This window comes from Macaca mulatta, chromosome 8, assembly GCF_049350105.2.
Source record: "Macaca mulatta isolate MMU2019108-1 chromosome 8, T2T-MMU8v2.0, whole genome shotgun sequence".
NCBI classification, from domain to species: Eukaryota; Metazoa; Chordata; class Mammalia; order Primates; family Cercopithecidae; genus Macaca; species Macaca mulatta.
The window spans coordinates 76,289,333-76,304,078 of NC_133413.1; the positions used below are offsets into that span (position 1 = coordinate 76,289,333).

The 14,746-nt window shown below is 42.4% G+C and overlaps 1 protein-coding gene across 1 annotated transcript in view; it reads right to left on the reverse strand.

Moving 5' to 3' along the window:
• The window catches only part of ARMC1 (armadillo repeat containing 1), a 31,548-nt gene that overhangs the window by 15,769 nt on the left and 1,033 nt on the right, over positions 1-14,746 (reverse strand). The window contains 2 exon segments of the mRNA NM_001261315.1: positions 757-848; positions 4,987-5,204. Coding sequence (NP_001248244.1) covers positions 757-848; positions 4,987-5,169 — 275 coding nt within the window. The 5' untranslated portion in view covers positions 5,170-5,204.

Here is a 14,746-nt window from a genome sequence, read left to right on the forward strand (position 1 = left end):
ACAATGGTTATATACATTTTTTTTTTTTTTGGGACACAGTGTTGCTCTGTTGCCCAGGCTAGAGTGCAGTGGCAGGATCTCAGCTCACTGCAATATCCACCTCCCAGGTTCAAGTGATCCTCCTGCCTCAGCCTCCCGCATAGCTGGGATTACAGGCACATGCCACCACACCAAGCTAATTTTTGTATTTTTAGTAGAAACGAGATTTCACCACGTTGGCCAGGCTGGTCTTGAGCTCCTGGCCACAAGTGATCCGCCTGCCTTGGCCTTCCAAATTGCTGGGATTTCAGGCATAAGCCACCATGTCCTGCATGTATGAAATATTAAATGCCCCACCAGCACCATTTTATAGTTCCGCAGTTTTACCATTTTCCTACAGTAATAAACTACTTCCTGAATAATTTGTAATTTTTCTCTACCTAAAATTGAAATTTCTTTTTTTTTTTTTTGAGATGGAGTCTTGTTCTATCGCCCAGGCTAGAATGCAATGGCGCGATCTCAGCTCACTACAACCTCCACCTCCCAGGTTCAAGCAATTCTCCTCCCTCAGCCAGCTAAATGATTAAAAACAGTTAACTATAGGACATTAAAACATAGTAATCCAATAATAGTAGTAATCATGCCTGTAATTCTAGCACTTTGGAAAGCCAAGGTGGGAAGATCGCTTGAGCCCAGCCTGGGCAACACAGTGAGGCCCTTTAAGTAAGTAACATAAGTATGTATGTAAATAAATGAGACACTGTCTATTGTACTTACTTCTGTATAACATTTTGTAAGCTCAACATCATACCCAGTTCTCCTTTCATCTTTTCTCTGTTTGCACGGCATTCTGCCAAGTATCGAAGAGCCTACAGTAGAAACAGTAATAAGTTAATTAGTCTGTCCAGACTATTCAAAATTGAAATTACTACCAACTTATTGCAAGAAAACAAAAAAAAAAAAAAAGAGAAAATAGGTTTTTGTTTTTAGAATAAAATCCTTTAAATGTGATGATTCAGAATTATTCCCTAGGGAAGAAATGATCCTTTGAGCTATAACAGCCGACCTACTCTTTGAAATGAAGGCTCCTAACTTATTCACAAGTCTCAAAAAAAATTAAAAAAAAAAAAAAAGGTGGGCACTGGGTGGCTCACGCCTATAATCCCGGCATTTTGGGAGGCTAAGGCAGGTGGATCACTTGAGGTCAGGAATTTGAGACCAGCCTGGCCAACACGGCAAAACCCTGTTTCTACTAAAAATACAAAAATTAGCTGGGCATGATGGCACGCATCCCAGCTACTCGGGAGGCTGAGGCAGGAGAATGGCTTGAACCCAGGAGGTGGAGGTTGCAGTGAACCGAGATCGCACCACTGCACTCCAGGCTGAGCGACAGAACAAGACTGCATCTCAAAAAAAAAAAAAAACCACCATCCATATCAAAGACATCATAATTATTTGCTGAAAATCACTAATAAAGTTCCAGAAGAAGCCAGAAAAAGGCATTATATAAGAGAAGAACAAGAATTACGGCAGTTTTCTTATTAGAAACCATACATGCCAGAAGACAAAAGAGCAAAATCTTTTTCTTCTTTTTTTTTTTTTTTGTGATGGGGTTTTTGTTCTTTCACCCAGGCTGGAGTGAAGTGGCACAAACTCGACCTACCACAACCTCCGCCCCCCAGGTCCAAGGGATTCTCTTGCCTTAGCCTCCTGCTGGGATTACAGGCGCTGGCCACCACGCCTGGCTAATTTTTGTATTTTTAGTGGAGACGGGTTTTCGCCATGTTGGTCAGGCTGATCTCGAATTCCTGACCTTAGGTGATCTCCCAAAGTGCTGGGATCACAGGCATGAGTCACCACACCCAGCCGAGACCCTGTTTCAAAACAAAAGCAAAAACAAAACCCAAACAACAAAAATGAATCTATATTGGGGAATAAAGAACACCAGAAACATAAAGATGAAGGTAAATATAAAAGACCTTTTTTTGCTAGGCATGGTGGCTCACACCTGTAATCCCAGTACTTTGGGAAGCTGAGGCGGGCAGATCACATGAGCTCAGGAGTCAAGACCAGCCTGGCCAACATGGCAAAACCCCGTCTCTACTAAAAGTACAAAAATTAGCCAGGCATGCTGACGTGCACCTGTAATCTCAGCTGTTAGGGAGGCTGAGGCTGAAGAAACACTTGAACCCGGGAGGCAGAGGTTGCAGTGAGCTGAGATTGTGCCACTGCACTCCAGCCTGGGTGACAGAGTAAGACTCCGTCTCAAAAAAAAAAAGGTGTTTTTAAATTTTTAATCTCTTTAAAAGATAATTGACTGTTTAAAGCAAAAATATATACACTGTAGGTTTTTAAACATGTAGAAGTAAAATGTATGACAAAAATAGCACAAAAGATGGGAGGAAGAAATGGAAATATACTCTTGTGCGATTCTTACACTACATGTTAAGGGTAGGATTCATTTAAAGGTAGGCTGTAATAAGTTAAAGATGCATATTGTAAAACCTACAGCAACCACTAAATAAAATAAAAACAAAAGTGTACACTAATAAGCTAACAGTGACAAAAAAAGGAAATCACAAAAACAAAACAACACACCTGATGGCCAGGCGTGGTGGCTCATGCCTATAATCTCAGCACTTTGAGAGGCCAAGATGGGCAGATTGCCTGAGGTCATGAGTTCGAGACTAGCTTGGCCAACGTGGTGAAAAACCATCTCTACTAAAAATATAAAAATTAGCCATGTGTGATGGTGCGGGTCTGTAATTCTAGCTATTCAGAAGGCTGAGGGAGAAGAATCACTTGAACCTAGGAGGCGGAGGTTGCAGTGAGCCAAGATCACGCCATTGCTTTCTAGCCTGGGCGGCAAGAGCAAAACTCTGTCTCAAAAACAGAAAAAACAACAACAACAAAATCTTTTCTTCAGCCTCTTGGCAACTTTCACCCATAGATCCCTCTCCTTAGCTCAGTCCCTCCATGACTTTATACTTCCCTTCCTTATTCAGCCTAGTACCTACTGTATATCATTTCAAACAATCCTGCCAAGACCCTAAACTCCCTTGCACAATCATTCTGCCCAACTTAACCTGGCCAAGTAACAACTCTGCACAAATCCAACTACTTGGCTCTCCGAGCCTATAGTAGGCCTGAATCATACCGATTCAGTATTACCAAACTAATCAGCCCCTCAACACAGCTGAACTACTTTATCATTAGCAAATCTTTCCTATTTTCTGCAATTATGAGAGCCTTCCCCTCAAACCTCTCCCATTCTAGTAGCCCTTGCCCTCTGAATTTAGACATGTTCTAGTCTATTTAAAAAAAAAAAAAAAAAAGACTTCCTTTAGCCCCAAGTCCCTATCTATAGACCAACCCCCTCTTTCTTCTCATCCTTATTGCATTTCTTATTGAAATAGAACCCAGACTGGGGGCTGTGCCATTTTTCCCATTTGTTACTACTGTTCTTTTATACCAATGTCTTTTTTGACTGCTAAACTTCATTCTGTAAAGGCAAAATAGAAAAACTTTTCCAAAAGGAAAAGCCTATATGCCTTCTGTACAAACTTATGAAATTAGACTAAATGGGGAATTTATCATGAGTCCTTAAGTAAAGGACAACAGATTAAATTTCCATAACATTAATTTCCCATAACATTAATTTTAACAACTTTTTTTTTTTAAATGGAGTTTCACTCTTGCTGCCCACGCTGGAATGCAACGGCACAATCTTGGCTCACTGCAACCTCTGCCTCCTGGATTCAAGGGATTCTCCTGCCTCAGCCTCCTGAGTAGCTGGGATTTCAGGCACCCACCACCACGCCCGGCTAATTTTTTTGTATTTTTAGTAGAGACGGGGTTTTACCATGTTGGCCAAGCTAGTGTCAAACTCCTGACCTCAGGTGATCCACCCACCTCGGCCTCCCAAAGTGCTGGGATTACAGGCGTGAGCCACCATGCTTGGCCCTATTCATATGCAAAATATATAGGCATTTTTGCCAGAATAGGCAAATATAAACATACAAAAAGTAGATTAATAGTTTGCTTAGGGATAGGGAGTTGGGGGGTCTGGGAAGCAATAGGTAAAAAGTTGTGGTGGTCCAGGCACAGTGGCTCACATCTGTAATCTAAGCACGTTGAGAGGTCGAGGTAGAAGAATCACTTGAGGCCAGGAGTTTGAGACGAGCCTAGCTAACACAGCTACATCCTATCGCTACTAAAAAAAAAAAAAATTTAGTTACAAAAAATAAATAAAAATAAAAAGTTGTGGTGATGGTGACACAACTCTGTGAATATACTAGAACTACTTAATTGTATACTTTAAATGAGTGAATTGTATGATGCTGTGTGCTTACATCTTAAAAAGCTGTTATAAAATAAAAACAAAGTAAGTGCCTCTTTGGGTGTCTATGTGTATGATATGATCCAATCCTCAAGATTGTTAAATGAAAAGGAAGTGGTAGAACATTCCATGCATGGAGTATGCTACAGTTTGTATTAAAGAATAAAAATAGGGCCAGCTATGGTGACTCACAGCTGTAATCCCAACATTTTGGAAGGTAAAAGTGGAAGGATCACTTGAGCCCAGGAGTTTGAGACCAGCCTGGCCAACATAGCGAAATCCTATCTCTACAAAAATATCAAAAATGTGCCTGGCATGGTGGTATGCGTCTATCATCCCAGCTACTCAGGAGGCTGAGGTGGGGGAGGATGGTTTAAATCCAGGAGGTGGAGACTGCAGTGAACTAAGATCCTGCCACATTGTACTCCAGGCCTGGATGACAGAGGGAGACTCTGTCTCAAACAAACAAACAAACAAAAGAATAAAAACAATGTAGCATGTTACTATTGGTGTAAACAGACCACACATACATATGTTTGTACATACATAAATACAAACTATTAATTGCTCTCTTTCAGTTTTTTTACCATGTCATCTAGCACTTTTTCCAAATTATCTCCTTAATTGCAAAAATAAAACAGAGATTGAAATTACTAAAGGTAACTTACAAGCAAAGCAGAGTGGACGACTGGAGGGTTGGGATGGTCCATAAATAAAATAAGGCCAGGCAGACATCCCTGATCCTGGACGATGGCTCTTCTGTTTAATGGATCTGCTGCTAGATCCCGTAACTGGTTAACTACTGATAGAGCATCAGGCTCTTCACTCATGGTGGAGGTGGAAGAATTCATCTTCTATGCCATGCACATGAATAAAACCTTAAATTCTGTAGAAAAGGTTTGCAGAATTAGTTCTAAGTTGCTGAGGTATATTATGGCACTTGTGAAATAACCAGGATTACAACACGTTTAGAAAGAATCAGGTAACTACAACTAAATCACACAAAAACTTAGAAATCAGCAACTCTACAGTTTGAGAAAAGTAAAATGAACATAAGATGACTGAAAAAACTTGGGTGCACAATATTTAAAGAACATATGTTAACCTCCATATTCCAACAAATTACTTTTTAGCATACATATTTTAACAATAAAGTCACAATAAACATCTCTATAGTTCAAGCTTGTAACCTTTGCTATACTTCTAAAACTTAATATTGCCAGTGCTTTTTTTCCTCTGGACTATTTCTACCCCTAAAACTAGTGCCTGAGGGAAGAGTGGCTAGCTTACAGCTTGCTTATTCATCAATGAACAAAAACCTAGCATACTCTGTCTACAAAGAATAAAATGCCCTTGGAAAACGGAGGCAGAAGTCTGTAAATCAAGAAGACAGGAAAGGTATTTAGTCTGCGGCTCAGGCCAGTAGTGTGAAAGATCATAGTGAATCTAGACTGAATCTAAACACATCTGTTCATCTGATTATGCCATATTCTACTGCCTAACAGAAAAGGAAGAATAGGAAGAATGAAACAGAATTTGACGTAATTCACTTGCCAGATGAGGAGACAGTCATAGAGAAGTTCAATAATTTGCCCCACATAACAAAATCTAGTTAGCATAGAACTGGCCTAAAATATTACTTATTATTTCCTAAACTCGTCAGCAGTCTTGTCACTTTGCATACTTCGTTTTCGTTGTTTTTTTCTGAGACAGAGTCTCATTCTGTCACACGGGCTGGAGTGCAGTGGCGCAACCTCAACTCACTACCATCTCTGCCTCCCAGTTCAAGCAATTCTCCTGCCTCAGCCTCCTAAGTAGCTGGGATTACGTACACAGACCACCATGCCCGGCTTTTTTTGTGTGTGTGTATTTTTAGTAGAGACTAGGTTTCACCATGTTGGTTAGGCTGGTCTCAAACTCCTGACCTCAAATGATCTGCCCACCTCAACCTCCCAAAATGCTGGGATTACAGGCATGAGCCACAGTGTCTGGCCTCATGCCTCATACTTTCGTTTTAAAATCAGCATTTCGGCCAGGCACAGTGGCTCATGCCTGTAATCCCAGCACTTTGGGAGGCTGAGGCAGACAGATCTCCTGAGGTCAGGAGTTTGAGATCAGCCTGGTTGACATGGTGAAACCCCATCTCTACTAAAAATACAAAATTAGCTGGGCGTGCTGGCACGTGCCCGTAATCCTAGCTACTCGGGAGGCTAAGGCAGGAGAATTGATTGAACCCAGAAGGCAGAGGTTGCAATGAGCTGAGATCACGCCATTGCAGAAGCAAAACTCTGTCTCCAAAAAAAAAAAAAAAATTCAGCATATCGGCTGGGTGCAGTGGCTCACGCCTGTAATCCCAGCACTTTGGGAGGCCGAGGTGGGTGGATCACCTGAGGTCAGGAGTTTCAGACCAGCCTGGTCAACATGGTGAAACCCTGTCTCTACTAAAAATACAAAAATTAGCCAGGCGTGATGACATGCGCCTGTAATCCCAGCCACTCAGGAGGCTGAGGCAGGGGAATCACTTGAATCCGGGAGGCAGAGGTTGCAGTGAGCCAAGATCGCACCACTGCACTCCAGCCTGGACGACATGGCAAGACTCCGTCTCTAAAAAAAAAACACAAATTAATAGACCAGACTGGCCAAGATGGTGGAGGCTCATCTCTAGTAGAAACACAACAATTAGCCAGAAGTGGTGGCATGCGCCTGTAGTCCCAGCAACTCAGGAGCCTGAGATAGGAGAATAGCTGGAACCCAGGAGGCAGTGAGCCAAGATTGCACCATTGCACTCCAGCCTGGGCAACAGAGCGAGACTCTTGTCTCAAAAAAATAAATAAAGTCAGCATATCTTTTTCCCATAAAAGTAAACAGGGTATTGTAGAAAAGGCAACATGCTGGACATATGAAGAATCAAAATGTCAAGAAATGATCTTCATATATGCAGCAAATTAAAAATAGTAACTTCAATTAACTTACATAGTATATTCCTTATTAGGAAGAATATAAAGGTGTAAATACTTTCCATAAATTAATGAGTTTAATGTTAACATCAGTAACAATGCCAACTGTCAGGGCAACAGGACAAGATTATTCTGTAAGTCCACAAAGACTACTGAAGTTATCTGAAGGAAAAAGGTAATAAGGCAAAACTGGCCTTCCTATGTATTGAAATATACAAAGCTATAAGCAACAGTACTAATTGGGGGAAAGTGGAGAGATAAAGATACTTCCTCCCAGAAAGTTATTTATGCATTTGATATAAGGAAGAAGGATCAACTGAGTCAGACCCAGGCCCCATCACTGGGTAACTTTGTGAGTTTAGGAAAATCCGTTAAACTCTGTCTCAGTTTCTTCATCTCTAAAATGGGGTCAATTATAGCAGCTACCAAATAGCATTACTCTCCAGATGAAATGACAATACACATAAACACAATACATAATAGTGCCTGGCACACAATAAATGCTCAATAAAGTTATATCATGTCAAAAATCAATAAAAAATAGTAAGATTATTCAATAAATGGTATTGGAATAACTTCTTAGCAATTTTAAAACCACTGCTAAGATCCTTAACTCACATCACATGGCCAAAAAATATATTTAGTGTTAAAATACACTAATAATTTTAATTTGCAGGTCAGGAGTTTGAGCCAGCCTGGTCAACATGGTGAAACCCTGTCTCTACTAAAAATACAAAAAGCAGCTGAGCATGGTGGCAGGCGCCTGTAATCCCAGCAACTCAGGAGGCTGAGGCAGGGAGAACTGATTGAACCAGGGAAGCGGAGGTTGCAGTGAGCCAAGCAAATGCAAAAATAAAAAACTCAGAGAAAAGACGGCTTCGGTAGGACAGTATTTGGCAAGTAATTTTCTCAAAAGGAAAATAGTTACTACTGCAATTTTTTAAAAGTCAAGACACAACAAAATGTCACACACTGAACACACAGCAATACAACTAAGGGATTTGACAGCATTTTGCCTCTTAGGTGCCTCTATTATCGTATTATCAGCATCTTGAATATCCCCATTTACCAACCAGCTTACCCATAAGCTTTTTTTTTTTTTTTCTTTTTTTTCTTTTGAGACGGAGTCTTACTCCGTTACCCAGGCTGGAAGGAGTGCAGTGGCACAATCTCGGTTCACTGCAACCTCGCTCTCCCAGGTTCAAGCAATTCTCCTGCCTCAGCCTCCTGAGTAGCTGGGATTACAGGTGCACGCCATTATGCCTGGGTAATTTTTGTATTTTTAGTACAGACAGGGTTTCACCACGTTGGCCAGGCTGGTCTCAAACTCCTGACCTCAGGTGATTCACCCACCTTGGCCTCCCAGAGTGCTTGGATCACAGGTGTGAGCCATGGTGCCCAGCCACCCATAAACTTTAAGTGCTGTTACTAGCACAAATTCTTTCCAAAATGGAACCTGCAGAACCAGTCATTGGCATAAAGACCCCAGAGGCAAGTCACAGCTAAAGCACCAGATACACAATCCAGCAATCCCGCTTCTGGGTATTTACCCACAAGACTGGAAATCAATTTGTCTAATAGATGTCTGCCCTCCCATGTTCATTACAGCAACATTCACAGCAGCCAAGTTATAGAATCAACATGAGTATCCATCAACAGATGAATGGGTAAAGAAAATGTGGTACACTGGCCAGGCGCAGTGGCTCACGCCTATAATCCCAGCATTTTGGGAGGCCAAGGCAGGCAGATCATAAGGTCAGGAGGTTTTTTTTGTTTTTTTTTTTTTTTTTTTTTTTTGAGACGGAGTCTCGCTCTGTCGCCCAGGCTGGAGTGCAGTGGCGCAATCTCGGCTCACTGCAAGCTCCGCCTCCCGGGTTCACGCCATTCTCCTGCCTCAGCCTCCCGAGTAGCTGGGACTACAGGCGCCCACAACCGCGCCCGGCTAATTTTTTTTTTGTATTTTTAGTAGAGACGGGGTTTCACCGTGGTCTCGATCTCCTGACCTTGTGATCGGCCCGCCTCGGCCTCCCAAAGTGCTGGGATTACAGGCGTGAGCCACCGCGCCCGGCCAAGGTCAGGAGTTTGAGACCAGCCTGGTCAACATGGTGAAACCCCGTCTCTACTAAAAATACAAAAATAGCTGAGCATGGTGGTGGGTGTCTGTAATCCCAGCTACTCAGGAGGCTGAGGCAGGGAGAACTGATTGAACCAGGGAAGTGGAGGTTGCAGTGAGCCGAGATCGCGCCTTTGCACTACAGCCTGGGTGACAGGACGAGACTCCAACTCAAAAAAAAAAAAAAAAGAAGGAAAGAAAATGTGATATACATACACAATGACACAATGGAATATTATTCAGCCTTAAAAAAGAAGGAAATTCTGTCACTTGTGACAACATGGACAGAACTGGAGAACATTAAATTAAGTACTAAATATAGTAAAGGAGGCACAGAAAGAGAAATGCTGCATGTTGTTGCTTAACTGTTGAAACTAAAACAACAGAACTCAGCAGCAGAGAATAGAATGGTGGTAAGAGGCTGGGGGATAGGCAAAATGAGGAGATGAGGATCAAAGGATACAAAGTCATAGTAGGAGTAAGTGAGGGTTTTTTTTGACATCTATTGCACAACATGGTGAATATAGTTAATAATAGTGTATTCCGGATGGGAGCGGTGGCTCATGCCTGTAATCCCAGCACTTTGGGAGGCTGAGGCAGGCGGATCATGAGGTTAGGAGGTCAAGACCAGCCTGACCAACATGGTGAAACCCCGTCTCTACTAAAAGTACAAAAATTAGCTGGATGTGGTGGCGGGCGCCTGTAATCCCTGCTACTCGGGAGGCTGAAGCAGGAGAATCGCTTAAATCTGGGAGACAGAAGTTACAGTGAGCCGAGATCATACCACTGTACTCCAGCCTGGGCAACAGAGTGACACTCCGTCTCAAAAAAAAAAACCAAAATCAAAACAAAATAGTGTATTCCAGGTTTTAAAAAGGCTATGAGTGTTGCCAGGTGTAGTGACTTATGCCTGTAATGCCAGCACTTTGGGAGGACAAGGTGGGTGGATCACCTGAAGTCAGAAGTTTGAGACCAGCCTGACCAATATGGTGAAATGTCATCTCTACTAAAAATACAAAAATTAATCGGGCGTGGTGGCGCAAACCTGGAATCCCAGCTACTCGGGAGGCTGAGGCCAAAGAATTGCTTGAATTCGGGAGGTGGAGGTTGCAGTGAGCTGAGATCATGCCACTGCACTCTAGCCTGGGCAATAAAGCTAGACTCCGTCTCAAAAGCAAAACAGAGAAGAACTGTTGTGAGTAAATTTCAAGTGGTCTCACCACAAAAAATAAGTATGAGGTGATAGATGTTAACTAGCTTGATTTAATTGCTCCACTTTGTATTCATGAATCATAACATCATTTTGTACCCCATAAATATATACAACTATAAATTACCAATTTACAACCAAATTTTTTACAATAAATCAGGGAAAAAAGAACCAAACACTCTGAGTGTTGGCCTTTTGCATACAATGCTGGCCTTGAAACTGGAGAGTTCCATTCTCATTCAAGGAGCCATTAGACAACTATTCAGTAGGAACTATACTGAAAAAAAGTTATATAGTTTTACTGTTCTTTTGGGATGAACAAAAATCGAAACGACTAAAACTTCCAATCTTTGGCAGGGTGCAGTGGCTCATGCCTGTAATCCCAACACTTTGGGAGGCCAAGGTGGGTCGATCACCTGAGGTCAGGAGTTTGTGACCAGCCTGGCCAACATGGTGAAACTCTGTCTCTACTAAAAATACAAAAATTAGCTGGGCATGGTGGCAGGCGCCTGTAATCCCAACTATTTGGGAAGCTGAGGCAGGAGAATCGCTTGAACCCGGGAGGCAGAGATTGCAGTGAGCAGAGATAGCGCCATTGCACTCCAACCTGGGCAAAAGCGTGATACTCCATCAAAAATAAATAAATAAATAAATAAAATAAACAACAACAAAAAAACCTTCCAATCTTCAAATAGCACTGATAAGGAGTGGGCTCAATCAGCATCTGCACAGGATCCATCAAAGACCTTAGCTAATGCAGCTGGTGCTCTATATCCATAGATTTCAAATCCTGAGAATACTGTACAATATTTTCGATTCATGCTTGGTTGAATCCGACAATGTCATGGGTTTACTGTATAACAGAGGCAGAAGCTGTGGTCACTGCATTTCCCATGGCATTTAAAGGAAGGCAAGAAAAGCTGACAGAAGCTGTGATTCGTCCCTCAAATTACAAGGGTTTTATGTAAAACTTCAGGAGAGAATTCCTCATAGTTAAGACTCATTTTTCTTACTTTAACATTCTTGATGATAGCAAGTCACTCTGACATCCATTTCTAACTACCACATTGCTTGAATTTTTTTTTTTTTTTTTTTTTTGAGACAGGGTCTCACTGTCACCCAGGCTGTAGTGGCGTGGTGCAATTTTGGCTTATTGCAACCTCCGCCTCTCAGGTACAAGTGATTCTCCTGCCTCAGCCTCCCAAGTAGCTGGGACTACAGGTGCCTGTCACCATGCCCGGCTAATTTTTGATTTTTAGTAGAGACAGGTTTTCACCATATTGGCCAGGCTGGTCTTGAACTCCTGACCTCAGGTGATCTGCCCTCCTTGGCCTCACAAAGTGCTGAGATTACAGGCGTGAGCCACCGCGCCTGGCCATTGCTTAAATTCTGTTAAATGATCAGTATTTCTGTGGATTGCAGAGTTCACAAAGCAGATTTTATGAGATAGCAATAGAACAGTTAGGAAATTGAAAACAGATAAACAAAAGTTACAACTCTAACCCCAATTCATGTATTAGATACATATTATGTTTCTGTGTTAATTTTATCAACTTCACACAAACACTCAAGCTGTTTGATAAAAATGTCTGCCTTTGCTGGGTGCAGTAACTCGGGAGGCTAAAGCAGGATGACTGCTTGAGGCCAGAGTTCAAGGTTGCAGTGTGCTCTGATCTTGCCTGTGAACAGCCACTTTACCACAGCATGGCCAATATAGCAAGACCCTGTCTCTTAAAAAAAAAAAAAAAAAAAAAAAAAAAAAGGCTATCTTCATAGGTTGGAAAAAATGATTTTAAATGAATATTTCAGGATTCAGTCTATCCTACCCACTATATGCCCAATTTGGCAAAGTGCAAAATAATTTTTATTTTATTTTTGAGATAGGGTCTCGTTCTGTTGCCCAGGCTGGATGGCAGTGGCAGAGCCACTAAAACTTTATGCTGGTGTATAAAGGCATGTCTTTCAAACATGGCTATGAACATATGAATAGAATGCTAAGCTCTAAAACTCTGTAAGATGGCCAGGTGCCATGGCTCACGCTGGTAATCCAAGCACTTTGAGGGAGGCCCAGTGGGGTGGATCGTTTGAGCCCAGAAGTTCAAGACCAGTCTGGGCAACATGGCAAAACCCCATCTCTACTAAAAATACAAAAACTGAGGTGGGAGGATCACCTGAGCCTGGGAGTTCGACAGAGTGAGCTGCAGCCTCCACCTCCCAGGCTCAAGCTATCCTCCCACCTCAGCCTCCCGAGTAGCTGAGACTATAGGCATATGCCACCATAACCAGTTAATTTCTGTATTTTTTGTAGAGACAGGATTTCGCTGTGTTGCCTGGGCAGGTCTCAAACTCCTGGGCTCAAGCAATCTGTGTACCTCAGGTTCCCAAAGTGCTGGGATTACAGGCATAAGCCACTGCACTGGCCAAAAGAATTGATTTTTTACTTTTTTTTTAAATCGAGACAGAGTCTCACTCTGTCACCCAGGCAGTACACTGGTATGATCCTAGCTCTCTGCAACCTCTGCTGCCCAGGTTCAAGCTATTCTCATGCCTCACCCTCCCAAGTATCTGGGACTACAGGCATGCACCACCATATCCAGCTAATTTTTATATTTTTTAGTAGAGAGGGGGTTTTGCCACGTTGGTCAGGCTGGTCTCAAACTCCTGACTTCAGGTGATCCGCCCACCTCAGCCTCCCAAAGTGCTGGGATTACAGGCGTGAGAATTATTAAATAATCTGAAATATACTGACCTGAGCAATTTTATAGTAACCAATAAACCATAATGTAAGTTAAAAAAAAAAAAAACAAACCTTCCTATCTTCTTCTACAATGAGTACTGCATTAAGTTCAAAAGAAAATAAGTTTTTCTCTAGTTGTGTTTTATCTAAAATGCTAACACCAAGAAGTGGGGACCTGAACAGAATAAACTGGGATTATTGTTAAAATGCAAAGACCTAGGCTCTATCCCCATCCTAAATAGGAGTATTTGGAGAGAGAGCCCAATACTCATTTTAATAAATATACCACGTGATTTCTGCTGCCAAAACAAAGAGCCACTAAAACTTTATGCTGGTGTATAAATGCATCTCTTTTAAACATGGCTATGAACATATGAATAAAATGCTAAGCTCTAAAACTCTGTGAGATGGCCCGGTGCCATGGCTCAGGCCAGTAATCCACGCACTTCGGGAGGCCCAGAGGGGTGGATCTCTTGAGCCTAGAAGTTCAAGACCAGCCTGGGAAACATGGCAAAACCCCATCTCTACTAAAAATACAAAAGCTGAGGTGGCAGGATCACCTGAGCCTGGGAGCTCGACAGAGTGACAGCTCATCTTAAAATAATAAAATTTGGGAGGCCGAGACGGGCGGATCACGAGGTCAGGAGATCACGACCATCCTGGCTCACACGGTAAAACCCCACCTCTACTAAAAATACAAAAAATTAGCCGGGCGTGATGGCGGGTGCCTGCAGTCCCAGCTACTTGAGAGGCTGGGTCAGGAGAATGGCGTGAAACCGGGAGGCGGAACTTGCAGTGAGCCGAGATTGCTGCACTGCACTCCAGCCTGGGCAACAGAGCGATATTCCGTCTCAAAATAATAATAATAATAATAATAAACTCTATAAGAGGCCGGGCACAGTGGCTCACGCCTGTAATCCCAGCACTTCGGGAGGCCAAGGCCTCTGCTACTCCAGAGGTTGAGGCAGGAGAATCGCTTGAACCCGGAAGGCAGACGTTGCAGTGAGCCGAGATCGCGCCACTGATCCAGCCTGAGCCACAGAGCGATACTCCATCTCAAAAAAATAAAAATAAAAATAAAGGCCATAGCCTCACTAACAAATGATGAAAATGTGAAAAAACTTTTTATACCTTTACTTTCTCTTTTATTTAGTTCAACTTGGACAAACAAATCATTCTATGACAAAGAATACTCCTCATCCTTTAATGAGCACTCTGGCAACTTAAAGATTCCTGTTAAAAAGCAAATACTGATTCAGCAGGTGGGAGAGTCTGAGATTCTGCATTTCCAACAAGCTTCCAGGTGAGGCCTAAGCTACTCGTCACACTTTGAGAAGCAAGCAGTTAGATGATACATGTGAGACACCTGTAGTTAGGCAGATGCCTGAAAGAGTTTTCCTTCTCGTACAGT